The 13,595-nt window shown below is 40.9% G+C and overlaps 1 protein-coding gene across 2 annotated transcripts in view; it reads right to left on the reverse strand.

Moving 5' to 3' along the window:
• Positions 1-13,084, reverse strand: part of DNAAF4 (dynein axonemal assembly factor 4) — a 43,257-nt gene extending 30,173 nt beyond the window's left edge. For both annotated transcript variants that reach the window (XM_049773685.1, XM_049773684.1), the window contains exons 1-2: positions 12,761-13,084; positions 10,801-10,948 (exon numbers count right to left, since the gene is read on the reverse strand). In XM_049773685.1, coding sequence (XP_049629642.1) covers positions 10,801-10,948; positions 12,761-12,883 — 271 coding nt within the window. In that variant the 5' untranslated portion in view covers positions 12,884-13,084. The remainder of the gene's footprint in view (positions 1-10,800; positions 10,949-12,760) is intronic.
• Between the last annotated feature and the right edge of the window lie 511 nt (positions 13,085-13,595).

Consider the following 13,595-nt stretch of genomic DNA (forward strand, 5'->3'; position numbering starts at 1 on the left):
TATATTTCAAATAAAAATTGAGTACCACTATACTTCAAATAAAAGTTACATGGGCAATTATAAAGTACAACTCACAAATTCTGGAACCATACTACAGCAAGGATGCTTGCCTTGCATGTGGCTGATCCAGGTTGAATCCCTGGAATCCTATATGGTCCCCAAGCACCACCAGGAATAATTTCTGAATACAGAGCTAGGAATAAGCTACTGAGCACCACCAGGTGTGGCCCAAAACAAAACAAAATAAAGAAAAAGAAGACTCCATATGTGCTGTATATGTCCCTTAAGTACAGCTATAGGTGAATCCTAAGCACAATGCCATGAATAAGCCCTGAGCACTGCTAGATATGGTACCTAAACCAAACTAAAACAAAAACACAATAAATGGATAATATATAATGATTAATCATAGATAACTATCTTTAAGGGTTATCACAGATAGATAACATAGATTAAATACAAATAAGGGTTTATCTATGGTCTCAATTCTGGTCTGAGTCTATTATTACAGTACCATGCATCTAATTATTATAGCTTGATTGTAAAGTTTAAAGTCAGGAAATGCAATATCCCCATCTCTTTCTTCTCTGAATAGCTTTGGTTATTCAGAAAGTTTTATAGTTTCATAAAAATTTTACTTTTTTTTTTTTTTTTTTTTTTGCTTTTTGGGCCACCCGTGGGAGTCACACCTGGTGACTCTCAGGGATTATTCCTGGCTATGTGCTCAGAAATCGTTCCTGGCTTGGGGGACCATATGGGACTCTGGGGGATGGAAACTTGGTTCATCCTAGGTTAGTGTGTGCAAGGCAAATGCCCTACTACTTGTGTCACGGCTCCAGTTCCAGTTTCATAGAAATTGTAATAAAGTTCGTTCAAGGACTTTGAAAACTATCATTAGAATTTTGATGTGGATTACATTGAAATTTCTTTTTTTGTTTGTTTTTGGTTTTGGTTTTTGGGTCACACCCAGCGGTGCTCGGAGGTTACTCCTGGCTCTATGCTCAGAAATTGCTCCTGGTAGGCATAGGGGACCATATGGGATGCTGGGATTCAAACCACCGCCCTTCTGCATGCAAGGCAAATGCCTTACCTCCATGCTATCTCTCTGACCCCACATTTAATTTTTTTTTTTTTTTTTTAAGAAATGAATCCTACTTGGCCGTGGTGTATGACCTCCTTGATGAGCATTGAAACCTATTTGCCAGAATTTTGTTGAGGATCTTTGCATCTGTGTTCATCAGGGATATATTGGTGTGTAGTTTTCTTTTCTTGCAACATCTCTGTCTGGTTTTGGTATCAGGGTGATTTTAGCTTATAAAATTATTTGGGAGTGATCCTGATATTTCAATTTCCTGAAAGAGCCTGTAAAGGATTGAGAGTAGTTCCTCTAGAAAGGTTTGAAAGAATTCGTTTTGGAATCTATCTGGGCCTGGGCTTTTGTTTTTAGGAAGACTTTTGCTTACTCTTTTAATTTCCTCTGTAGTGATGGACCTATTTAGATAATGCTAGGCCATCCTGGTTTAACCGTGGAAGATTGTAGGAGTCCAAGAATTTATCCATTTCTTCCAGGTTCTCATATTTCATGGCATAGTTTTTCAAAGTAGTCTCTGATTACCTTTTGAATCTCTGTAGTATCTGTAGTGATCTCATCCTTTTCATTTGTAATGCATTTTATTATGTTTCCCTCTCTCTGTTTCTTTGTGAGTTTTGCTAGTGGTTTATCAATCTCGTTTATTTTTTCAAAGAACCAACTTTTGCTTTCATTGATTTTTCAGATTGTTTTTTTTTTTTAATTTCCATGAAATTTTTTAATGCCTGGGTTAGGACAGTAATTGCTAATTCTTCTAATTCATGGACATGGAATGTTTTCCCATTTCCTAATGTACTTCTCTATTGTACTATTCTTTTGTATTTGGTCTTTTTATTCCTTTTATTTAAACAATATTTAAATAAAACTTACAAAGTTGTTCAGTATTGAGTTTGTCTTAAAATGTACACCACTCTTCAACCTTGCATATTTCCTGTCACCAATGACCCTAGTTTCCTTCCCACCCGCCCTATGCCTGACTCTGTGGTAGGTACCGTATTTGCCGGCGTATAAGACGACTTTTGAAATGAGAAAAAAAGTCAACTGAAAATCGGGGGTCGTCCTATATGCCGAGTATATCCCAAAAAATGTTTCAATATGCCGCTAAACGAAAATCATCTGGATATTGCCACAAAACGAATTTTCCAATTGGATCCTGCACGAATCACTGCAAGGCTGCTCGGACCACCTCTCTAACTCGGCCAATCCAAGCAGGCTGTTTATGCATGCAAATTAGACAATGTCCTGGACCCGAATCTACACTGTAAAAAGCCTGCTCAGATTGGCCAGAGTCAAAGAGGAAGCCTATGACAGTATAACCTTTGAACCTTTGGCTCACTGTGGCACATACAGTTGCAGCACAGGGATGTTCTGTCTTATACAGCGAATATAGGCCTAAACCTAGGTTTTAACTGTAAAATTAGGGGGTCGTCTTATACGCCAGCAAATATTTTACTCTTCTTTTTTTCTATCTCTCTCCTCTCCCCATCTTTCCTCTTAGACACTGTGGTTTGAAGCTAATGAAGAATACTGTGCCTATCTCTTTTATCTCTGTTCAGCACCCAGTTCTTGTGCAGAGTGATCAGTTCCAGCTATCTTTGTAACAATGTTCCCTTCTCTACCCTAACTGCACTGCTCCATTACTTGTGATGAGCTTCTTACACTAAACTAGTCTTCCTGGCCCTCATTTCTGTTTTGTTTTGTTTTATTTTGTTTTGTTTTGGGTCACACCCGGCAGCGCTCAGGGGTTACTCCTGGCTCTACACTCAGAAATCGATTCTGGCATGCTCGGGGGACCATATGGGATGCCGGGATTTGAACCACCATCCTTCTGTATGCAAGGCAAAGCCCTACCTCCATGCTATCTCTCCAGCCCCCTGGCCCTTATTTCTATTGTCTCTTGCCACTTAGACACCTCCATTTTAGGGGAATTCAGCAGGCCCACCAGATGTATCAACGGATTTTCCTGGAGCAGTGAGCTGATATCCCCAAGAAATATTTTAGCCAAGAGGCCCGTTTGTGGACGTTAATTGTACCCCTTACGTGATAACCGGTAATATTTCTAAAATTCATGCCATGATAGAGACATTAAATTCATTAAATTTTTTGGGGGGAGCCACACCCGGTAACACTCAGGGGTTACTCCTGGCTATGCGCTCAGAAGTCGCTCCTGGCTTGGGGACCATATGGGACACCAGAGGATTGAACCAAGGCTAGCGCTGGCAAGGCAGACACCTTACCTCTAGCGCCACTGTGCCGGCCCCAAATTTCTTTCTTTTCTTTTTTTTTTTTTTTTTTTTTTTTGGTTATTGGGCCACACCCGGCGGTGCTCAGGGGCTACTCCTGGCAGGCACGGGGGACCATATGGGACACCGGGATTCAAACCAATCACCTTAGGTCCTGGATCGGCTGCTTGCAAGGCAAACGCTGCTGTGCTCTCTCCGGGCCCAAATTTTTTTCTTATTATCTGGCACATTCTCTCCTTTGTAAAAATCACAGGCTGAAATTCGTCCTCAGTCAATTATTCTGCTCAGGGAAATTTTCAGCACCAAAGATTACGAAGAAAAGATTTCTCTCTGGCCAAATAAATCAGCATTTCTAAAGCAAATTGGCCAGCTAAGATGCAAACCTGCTTTTCTGGTTTCAGCTTCTAAGGTTTCTACCTTCCTTGTTAGCTACCATCCTGGCAGCAGACCCCCAAATTCCAGCAAACAAGTTTTTCATCTTTTTTTCTTTTTTCTTCTTTGGTTTTTGGGTTCCACCCGGCGGCACTCAGGGGTTCCTCCTGGCTCTACGCTCAGAAACCACGACTGGCAGGCTCAGGGGACCATTTGGGCTGCCAGGATTCGAACCACCTTCCTTCTGCATGCAAGGCAAATGCCGTGCCTCCAAGCTAAATCTTCGACCTGTTTTTCATCTTTTGTCATAAGATTCTCCTTTCTAAACTAGCTACGCCCCCCCCCGCCTTTTTTTTGTTGTTGTTGTTGTTGTTTGTTTGTTTTTGGGTCACATCCGGCAGCACTCAGGGGTTACTCCTAGCTCTATGCTCAGAAATCGCTCCTGGCAGAATTGGGAGACCATATGGGATGCTGGGATTCGAACCACTGTCCTTCTGTATGCAAGGCAAACGCTTTACTTTCATGATATCTCTTCGCACACACACCCCTTTTCTTTTTTATGCTAGATCCTCCTTCCTAGCTCAGGATTTCTTTTTTTTTTTTTTTTTTGTTTTTGGGCCACACCCGGTGATGCTCAGGGATTACTCCTGGCTATGCGCTCAGAAGTCGCTCCTGGCTTGGGGGACCATATGGGACACCGGGGGATCGAACCGCGGTCCATCCAATGCTAGCGCAGGCAAGGCAGGCACCTTACCTCTAGCGCCACCGCCCAGCCCCTGGATTTCTTAATAGACTTGACCTATACCAGTGGTCAGCAAGCCGCGGCTCGCAAGCCACATGCGGCTCTTTAACTTTTGAATACTGCTCTTCTGTGTCCCGGTAGGCCGCTCCAGGAGTCAGGACTGCTCCTAGCCTCTGTCAGTGCGCGCCCTATGTGCAGCCCCAGCGGCCGACTCCACACAGCTCTGATCAGAACCAAGGCCAATGTTCACATTAGTGTTTGTGACTTTGTCAGTCATTGTCAGGATGTAATTTTCTCTACAGTGTAAGGCAAATTTTACGGAATTTAACGTTATCGATAAATAATATCGTTCTAAAGTTTTTGTTTTATTAGTTGTGTTATTTGTATCCTCCCGATCTATGTGGATACTTGCATGCAGAATATTCTCAATAAAAACTTATTGAAACTAAAAACATGTGACTATGTATTTTCGGTTTTAAAAATGTGGCTCTCAAAATAAATTTCAATCGTGGTCTTGGCGGGATTTGGCTCAGGTGAACAAAAAAGTTGCCCACCACTGACCTATACTGCCTAGTTTTGATATGTATATTATAGCAGGGCCTGCTGTAATTGTTTTTGTTTTTCTATGACTCCGGCCTTTTGTCACTGTGGAAATTCCTCTTATGCCCAAGACTGGGTTTGCCATGTGTATATAATAAATACTACCAACATTGAAGAGTAAAATTGTCTCATGTCTATTGAAGACGTGGGTTCCCATACTCTGTGTGTGGTCATTATTTTTTCAATATTATTCCACTCGCTTTCCTCTCATGAAGGATTTATTTTCCCCACTTGAGTTGCTGAGATGCAAGACACCCGCAGCAGTCTCTGGATATTCATACTATATTTTTCCTTATTTCCATAAATGAGTGAGATTAATCTGTCTATCCCTCTCCCTCTGACTCATTTCATTCAGCATAATACTGTCCATATCCATCCATATATAAGAAAATTTTATGAATTCAGCTCTCCTAACAGCTGTATAGTAGTCCATTGAATATATGTACCATAGTTTCTTTAGCCACTCATCTGTTCTTGGACATGTAGGTTGTTTCCAGCTTCTGGCTATTGTAAATAGTGCCATTATAAACAAAGGAATGCATCGTGTTTTTATGTTCATAGGACATATCCCTAGTTTTCTAGTTTTAAGAGAAATTCCCATATTGTTTTCCAAAAATGGGTAGACAAGTCAGCATACCCACCGGCAGTGAATAAGAGTTCCCTTTCTCCCCACATCAGCAACACCACTAGTTGTTTTGCTCTTTGTGATGTGTGATAGTCTCTGTGGTGTGAGATGGTACCTCAATGTTGTTTTGATTTGCATCTCCCTAATGATTAGTGATGTGGAGCATTTTTTCAAGGCCATATCTGTTTCTTCTTTTCATGTCTTTTCAGACATGAAAAATGTCTGTTCATTTCTTCTCCCCATACTTTGATGGGGATAGGTGTTTTTTTTTTCTTTTGAATTCTACCAATGCTTTGTATATCTTAGATTTTAACCCCTTACCAGATGGGTATTTTTTTTTCTAGAGTTTTGTTTGTTTGTTTCGGTTTTGGGGCTCAGGAGTCACTCCTGGCTATGCACCCAGAAATTGGTCCTGGCTTGGGGGACCATATGGAATTCAGGAGAATTGAACTGTGGTCCGTCCTAGGTCAGCCTCATGCAAAGCAAATGCTCTTCAGCTGTGCCACTGCTCCAGCCCTATCAGATGGGTATTGAGTGAATAGTTTCTCCCATTCTGTGGGTAGTCTTTGTATCCTAGTCAGTGTTTCCTTTGAGGTACATAAGCTTCTCAGTTTAACAGAGTCTTATTTGTTTATCTTCACTTCCCGTTGCTGGGTCAATGGTGTTTCATCTTTGAAGATGCCTTTAGCTTCAATGTCATGGGGTGTCTGCCTTCATTTTCTTCTATGTACTTTATGGTTTCATGTCTGATATCAAGGTATTTAATCAATTTGGATTTAACCTTTGTGCACATTGTTAAAGAGAAGTTGGAGTTCACATATTTGCATGTAGCTGACCAATTTTCCCAACACCACTTGTTGAAGAGGCTTTCCTTGCTCCACTTTGTATTTCTGGTCTCTTTATTAAAGATTAATTGATTCTCAACTGGTGGGCCCATTTATTCAGAATATTCAAATCTATTTTATTGATCTGAGGGTCTGTCTTTGTACAATGTTATTTCAATGACTACTGCTTTATAGTACATTTTAAAGTTGGGGAAAGTGACTCCAATTTTATTTTTCCCAAGATTTCCTTATTCACAGACATTAACTGTTCTATATGAATTTCAGCAAGATTTGATCCACTTCTTTGAAAATGTCATGGTAATCTATAGGGATTACATTAAATCTGTACAATGCTCTGGGATATATTGCTATTTTAATTATGTTAATCCTACCACTCAATGACCAAGGTATATTTCATTTCCTTTTGTCCTTTTTTATTTCTTGAAACAGTGATTTGTAGTTTTCCTTGTATTTAACCTCTTTAGTTAAGGTGTCTCCAGGTACTTGATTTTTGAGGCAAAATTGCAAAAGAAACTATTTTTTAATATCTCTTTCTTCTTTTTCATTATTTGTATATAGAAAAGCCATGTATTTTTTCATATTAATTTTGTAGCCTGTCATTTTATCACACAAATCTATTGTTTCTAGGTGCTTTTTTTGTGGCATCTTAAAGATTTTCTAACTATAGTAAATTTTAAAGATACTTCTTTGATGTAATTTCCCTTTTTGATCATGCTGCTTTTAGTATTCTGTCTTTATCTGTGATTTTCATCATTGTGACTAGGATGTGCCTTGGGGTGCTTTTACTGGTGTCTCTTTTAGCTGGTACTCTGCAGGTTTCAGGATGTGGGTACATGTACTCGTTAGCTATTTGAACTTCTCAGCAATAATGTTTTCAAGTGTTGATTATTCATTTCATAGGAGTTTTCTTTCTATCTCTCTGGGACTCGATGATTCTTTGAGTGTTCCTGCTGAATTTATCCCAAAGGTCTATTTGTTTTGAGAACTTTTTAAAATCTTCAGTTAATTTATTTTAAGATTATTTTCCAACTTCTTCTTTTGTACTGAGGCCTTATGAAGCTCATCTTCCAGCTCACTGACTCTGTCCTTCGCAGCTGTTACTCTGATGGTGAGGCCTTCCTGTGAGTTTTTGTTTTGCATATCAAGTTTTTTAGTTTGCTATTTCTATTTTTTTTTTTTTTTGGTTTTTGACCCTGGTTAACCCTGGTGATACTCAGAAACCACTTCTAGCTGGAAGACCATATGGGACACCGGGGATCAATCCTAGGTCTGTCCCGGGTCAGCCGCGTGCAAGGCAAACACCCTACCGCTGTGCTATCGCTCTGGCCCCTAGTCCTGCTATTTCTATTTGAAGTATTTTCATTTCTACTCTCATATCCTCTTGAGTTTTACTGGCTTTTTGTTTCATGGTTTCTTTGAGTTCTTTGAACATCCTCCACATTTCCTCTATCAGAGAGACTCTATAGGTAGTTGTTAGTTGAGTCCTCAGAAATTCCATCTTCATTCACTAAGTGTGGTGGGGTTCTGCATTATCATTCCATCATGACCTTTTTAGTGTAGTGGTACTTTCTATGTATTGCAATGGGGCTCCTTACTTAGCAGAAATGTGTGGCTGTGGAGTGGAGTGGCTGTGCTTTTCTCTTGGGCACAAGCCTGAGTACACAATGGTTCATTTGATTCCAAAAGCTGCCCACCATTACTGAAGCTGCTGGTCTCTGGTCTGCCTGTCTCAAGGCCATGCTTTTCTCTGGGTGCAATAACCTTAGTTCAAAATGCAGGCCAAGTCTGAGGTCCAGCCTGGGTCACCCAGAAAGAGGAGCTGGGGCCTATTAAAAGATACCCGCAAGCAGAGCAGCTCTCTCGCCTCACTGTCACTGTTGGCCATCTTGTTGCCAGCACCTCACAGCCATAATAGGGCCCATATGTTCCTGCAAGCCCCATCAGGAGTGATCCCTGAGCACAGAGCTCAGAGTAAGCCCTGAGTACTACCACATGTGGTACCCAAATCAAAACAAAACAAAAAATCAGATCATAAATAATAACATAGAAGTAAAAAAAATACACAGGTTTAATGTAAACAGGAGCATTGTAGTTGTTTTTAAAGAATAAACAAGACTGATAACCCCTCAGACTTTTGAAGTAAAAAGTAAAATTAAGTCAGAGAACAAATACCAGATGACTTCACTCATCTGTGGCATGGAGAGAAACGGAACAAGGAAATAATAGCCAGTAAGGAACAATGACAAACTGTTGGCCTTGGAAAGTGATTATGAGTGGAGGAATAGGAAGAAAATTGGAATGGGGAAAGGATATACTGGGGTGATGGGACAGTGGTGAAGATACATGGGGCACATTGGTAGTGTCAGGATGCAGTAATTTTGTACACTAATACCTTTAACAACCTAAAACACATTAAAAAGTAATTCCTTCTCAAGACAGAAATAGAGGGTTGGCAATTTTGTGGTGATGAAGGTACACTAATTTTGCACATCAAAAGCATAAGCATTAACACCATAAAAACCATGTTAGCTCAACAAAACAGAATTTTTTGAAAATAAAAACTTGAAGAAGTCAGAGTGATAGTACAGTAGGTAGAGCACCTATGGCCGACTTGAGTTCCATCCCCAGTACCACACAGGGCCCCCAGAGATCCACCAGGAGCAAACACTGGAAGCTGAGCCAGAAGTAAGCCCTGAGTACGTCTAGGTATGGCTTCCAAAAAGCCTCCCAAAAACAAAATTTAAAACTAAACATACAAAAAGGTTTTCTACATCAACTAACATATGTCTATAATTTTTATTTTTCCTTTTGTTAGGTATATCATATTAACTGATTTTCATGTACTGAACTATCCTAATATTCTTGGAATCTATAATTTTTATTTTTCCTTTTGTTAGGTATATCATATTAACTGATTTTCATGTACTGAACTATCCTAATATTCTTGGAATGAATTGCACACTGGGACCCTAGTGCTGAACCACTAACCCCATTGGCTAAATATTTCTGGAAGTGGCATAAAATGATTAAATTCAAATATCAGTGGCAAAAAAATGCATACTTGATCTGGCTTTATATGTGCTATAAAGAGAGGCAAAAATGAGTAGTTGTTCAGGGAGTGTAACATACTATTAAAAGGCCTGAAAAATAGGCAGTGCGGTGGTTTAATACACTTGCCTTACAAGACTATGCTCACAGGATCAGATTCAGTATCTACATGAACTCAGCATGATTGTGATTGCCTGTGATTCCCAAATCACAAATTATTTCCAACCAAGTATTTATAAACACCACAAAAAAATATGATGCAGGGCCGAAGCAATAGCACAGTGGTAAGGCGTTTGCCTTGCATGCAGTCAACACAGGAAGAACCCTGGTTCGAATCCTGGCCTTTCTTTCCCACCACAAATAGATAAATAAGAATAAAAAAATTCAACTATCGATATCTGGATCCCATTCTTTAAAACAAATTTGATTGGTCCTGGGGTAATTTCAGCATTTACATTGTTTGAAAATTCTTCAGGCTTTCTGTTTTTGGTGATGCCTGGAATCAAACTTGGGGCCTCCTATGCACAAAACCTCTACCATAGAATTCATTCCTAGTACTATATGCAACAGCTTCATAGGTGATTCAAGGAAAATAAAGTAGCCTGGATGAACTGATGCCAGAGTCAGTTTCAGACATTAGTTACCTTTGCTACAACCCATCTAATTCAACCTCTATGCAACCCTTCTTGGTTCAACCATTCTGCAACTCTGCAGTAGCCACCTCTTAAAAAAATTAAAAAATCATAAACAGGATCCCTAAGTGCTAAACTGTTGTGAGGATTAATGGCTATTTATGGCCAATATAAATAAAGTACTTTCCCAAACAAAGTTAGATCAGGAAGCTTTAGTCCACTACAGAGACAGCAAATTGAGTTTAATTTATGTCTAAATTGTGGTTCCAAAGACTATTCTTAGAAGAGAGCTGATAAAAAGAATTTACCCCCTGGGTGGCTAAAAGGATAGCACTGCAGATAGGGTATTTGCCTTGTTTTCCACAGACCTGGATTCGATCCAGGCATCCCATATGGTCCCCAGAACCTACCAGCCGTCATTTCTGAGCGTAGAGCCAGCAGTAACCCCTAGTGCCTCTGTGTGTGGCCCCAAAACTAGAACAGTGCACATAGTCCCCCAACCCCACCAGGAGTGATCCCTGAACGCAGACCCAAGAGGAAGGCCCAAACACATCCAGGTGTGGCCCAGAAACAAAACAACAATAATAAGAACAAAGAACTTACTCCCAGACATAGACAGGCTCTCCCACATGATGGCTTCTTTCTTGTACAAGGTAAATACGATTGTGTCTTCCCCAATCTTAGCTCTGCTGCTCTCATCATCGATGGGGGCATAAAGAAACACCTCAAATAAAAAGGGAGGGAAGTTGACCTATTCAAAAAGAAAGAAAAACGAAGTTAACAGATTTGGACCAATTAAAGGCAGCCTTTTTTCGTTTTGTGTTTTGTTTTGGGGCCACATTTCACTGTGCTCAAGGTTTACTCAGACATATACTCATGGATCATTCCTAGGAGAAAGAAGGGGTGGGATGGGAGAAAGGAGGATTGCATGGAAGAGCTGGAGATAGAATCCAAGTTAGGTGCCTGCAAGGCAAGATCCTCAACCATGATACTATTGCTCCAACCCCTAAAGATAAACTGAAGTGCCTATTCATGCAACTGGGTTCATAAGGCATATGAGGAAAGCCTAGGGTCTCACTCTGCTCTGGGAGGAGGGGAGGTTTGCATGATGTTTATAATTTGTTTTTGTTTTTGGGTCACATCCAGAGACGCTCTGTGCTCAGAAATCTCTGGTGAAGGTGTGTTCCATTTATGACTGAAACCCAACTACAATCACGTTTGTAAACACGATGTTTAAATAAAGATATTATTTATAAAAAAAGAAAAGGGTTTACAGAAACCAATTGTTTAATGAGCCTGAGACATTGTACATGATGAGACCAAAAAATATAGTCATCAAGGAGCAGAAAAGAAAGATGACATGCGCTTCTGTCTGACACTGAGAAAACTGATTTTCCATTTTACTGTTCTCACTTATTATATCTAGGCCCAAGTTTTATTTTTGCTAATTATTACATGGTATTAGACACTATAGTTAAAAATTGCTAAATAAATTTCCACTGTTGAGAAATTAGGAAAGTTAGTTAGGAAGTTATTGTATGCCTCATTTCTGTTTTGATGGAATAAAGATCTGGAACACTGTTAAGTAGTAGGTAAATGTTACCTGTATCTTAGTGCACTTTTAAAGTGATGTTGGCTTGTTCTGGGCAAAGTATGCAGAAAGAACCTGGAATAAAAATGTATAGAAGAAAGAAAGAAAGAAAGAAAGAAAGAAAGAAAGAAAGAAAGAAAGAAAGAAAGAAAGAAAGAAAGAAAGAAAGAAAGAAAGAAAGAAAGAAAGAAAGAAAGAAAGAAAGAAAGAAAGAAAGAAAGAAAGAGAAAGAAGAAAGAAAGAAGGAAAGAAAGAAAAGAAAGAAAGAAAGAAAGAAAGAAAGAAAGAAAGAAAGAAAGAAAGAAAGAAAGAAAGAAAGAAAGAAAGAAAGAAAGAAAGAAGAAAGAGAAAAAAGAAAGGAAGGAAGGAAGGAAGAGAAAGGAAGGAAGGAAGGAAGAAGAGAGAAAGGAAGGAAGGAAGAAGAAAGAAAGAAAGAAAGAAAGAAAGAAAGAAAGAAAGAAGAAAAAGAAAGAAAGAAAGAGAAAGAGAGAAAGAAAGAAAGAAAGAAAGAAAGAAAGAAAGAAAGAAAGAAAGAAAGAAAGAAAGAAAGAAAGAAAGAAAGAAAGAAAGAAAGAAAGAAAGAAAGAAAGAAAGAAAGAAAGAAAGAAAGAAAGAAAAAGAAGGGAGGGAGGTAGGAGGAAGGGAGGAAGGAGGAAGGGAGGAAGGAGGGAGGAAGGAAGGGAGGAAGGAAGGAAGGAAGGGAGGAAGGAAGGAAGGAAGGAAGGAAGGAAGGAAGGAAGGAAGGAAGGAAGGAAGGAAGGAAGGAAGGAAGGAAGGAAGGAAGGAAGGAAGGAAGGAAGGAAGGAAGGAATTGCTCCTGGCAGGCCCAGGGGACCATATGGGATGCCAAGGTCGGTTGCGTGCCATGCTAACGCCCTACCGCTGTTGGCCCCTAGAATTTGGTTTGTTTTGCTTTGATTGTCAGCAGAGCACCAGCTTCTGGCAGCCCCCAGGGCTGGACGGGCCTCGTACCTTGAGGTAGGCTTCGGTGCAGAACACGTCGGCGTCCTTGACGCAGACGCCGCGGAGGGGCACGGAGATGGTGACCGCCGTGGGCGTCTGCTGCCAGCTGAACTCGCGCACCTGCAGCGGCATCTTGCGGGGCGCGGGCGGGGTGGCCTGGCGGGGCCGGACGCCGCCTCGGTCACCAGGGGAACCCCAGTCCCCGCGCGCCAGCCCTTCCGGGTCAGGAGGGCCCCGGGAGCCCCTTTTCTCCGCCGCACCCGGCACCCCGGTGGCCGCTGCTGGGCGTCTGCCCTTCCTCTGCGGGGTGCACCTGCTGGGGCGGGCAAAAAGCCGCCCGTCTGACCATCGGGAAATATAGTACAGGAGAGCGTATTTTTTTGCTGTTTGATTTTTTTTCCCCCTTTGGTTTCTGGGCCACACCGGCGTTGCTCAGGGGTTACTCCTGGCTGTCTGCTCAGAAATAGCTCCTGGCAGGCACGGGGGACCTCCGGGACCGCTGTTTGATTTTTAAGCTTTTTTTTTTTTTTAGCTTAAATTGAAGCTATTAAGCTTAATATTAAGCTATTAAGGTGTTTAAGTTAATTTTAAGCTATTTTGGCATTGCTCAGGGCGACTATGAATTCTTACTCAAAAAGAGTAAGCCCAGAGAGATAGCACAGCGGTGTTTGCCTTGCAAGCAGCCTATCCAGGACTCAAGGTGTTTGGTTCGAATCCCGGTGTCCCATATGGTCCCCCGTGCTTGCCAGGAGCTATTTCTGAGCAGATAGCCAGGAGTAACCCCTGAGCACCGCCGGGTGTGGCCCAAAAACAAACAAACAAACAAACAAACAAAAAACAAAAA

This window comes from Suncus etruscus, chromosome 5 (genome assembly GCF_024139225.1).
Source record: "Suncus etruscus isolate mSunEtr1 chromosome 5, mSunEtr1.pri.cur, whole genome shotgun sequence".
Taxonomy (NCBI): Eukaryota; Metazoa; Chordata; class Mammalia; order Eulipotyphla; family Soricidae; genus Suncus; species Suncus etruscus.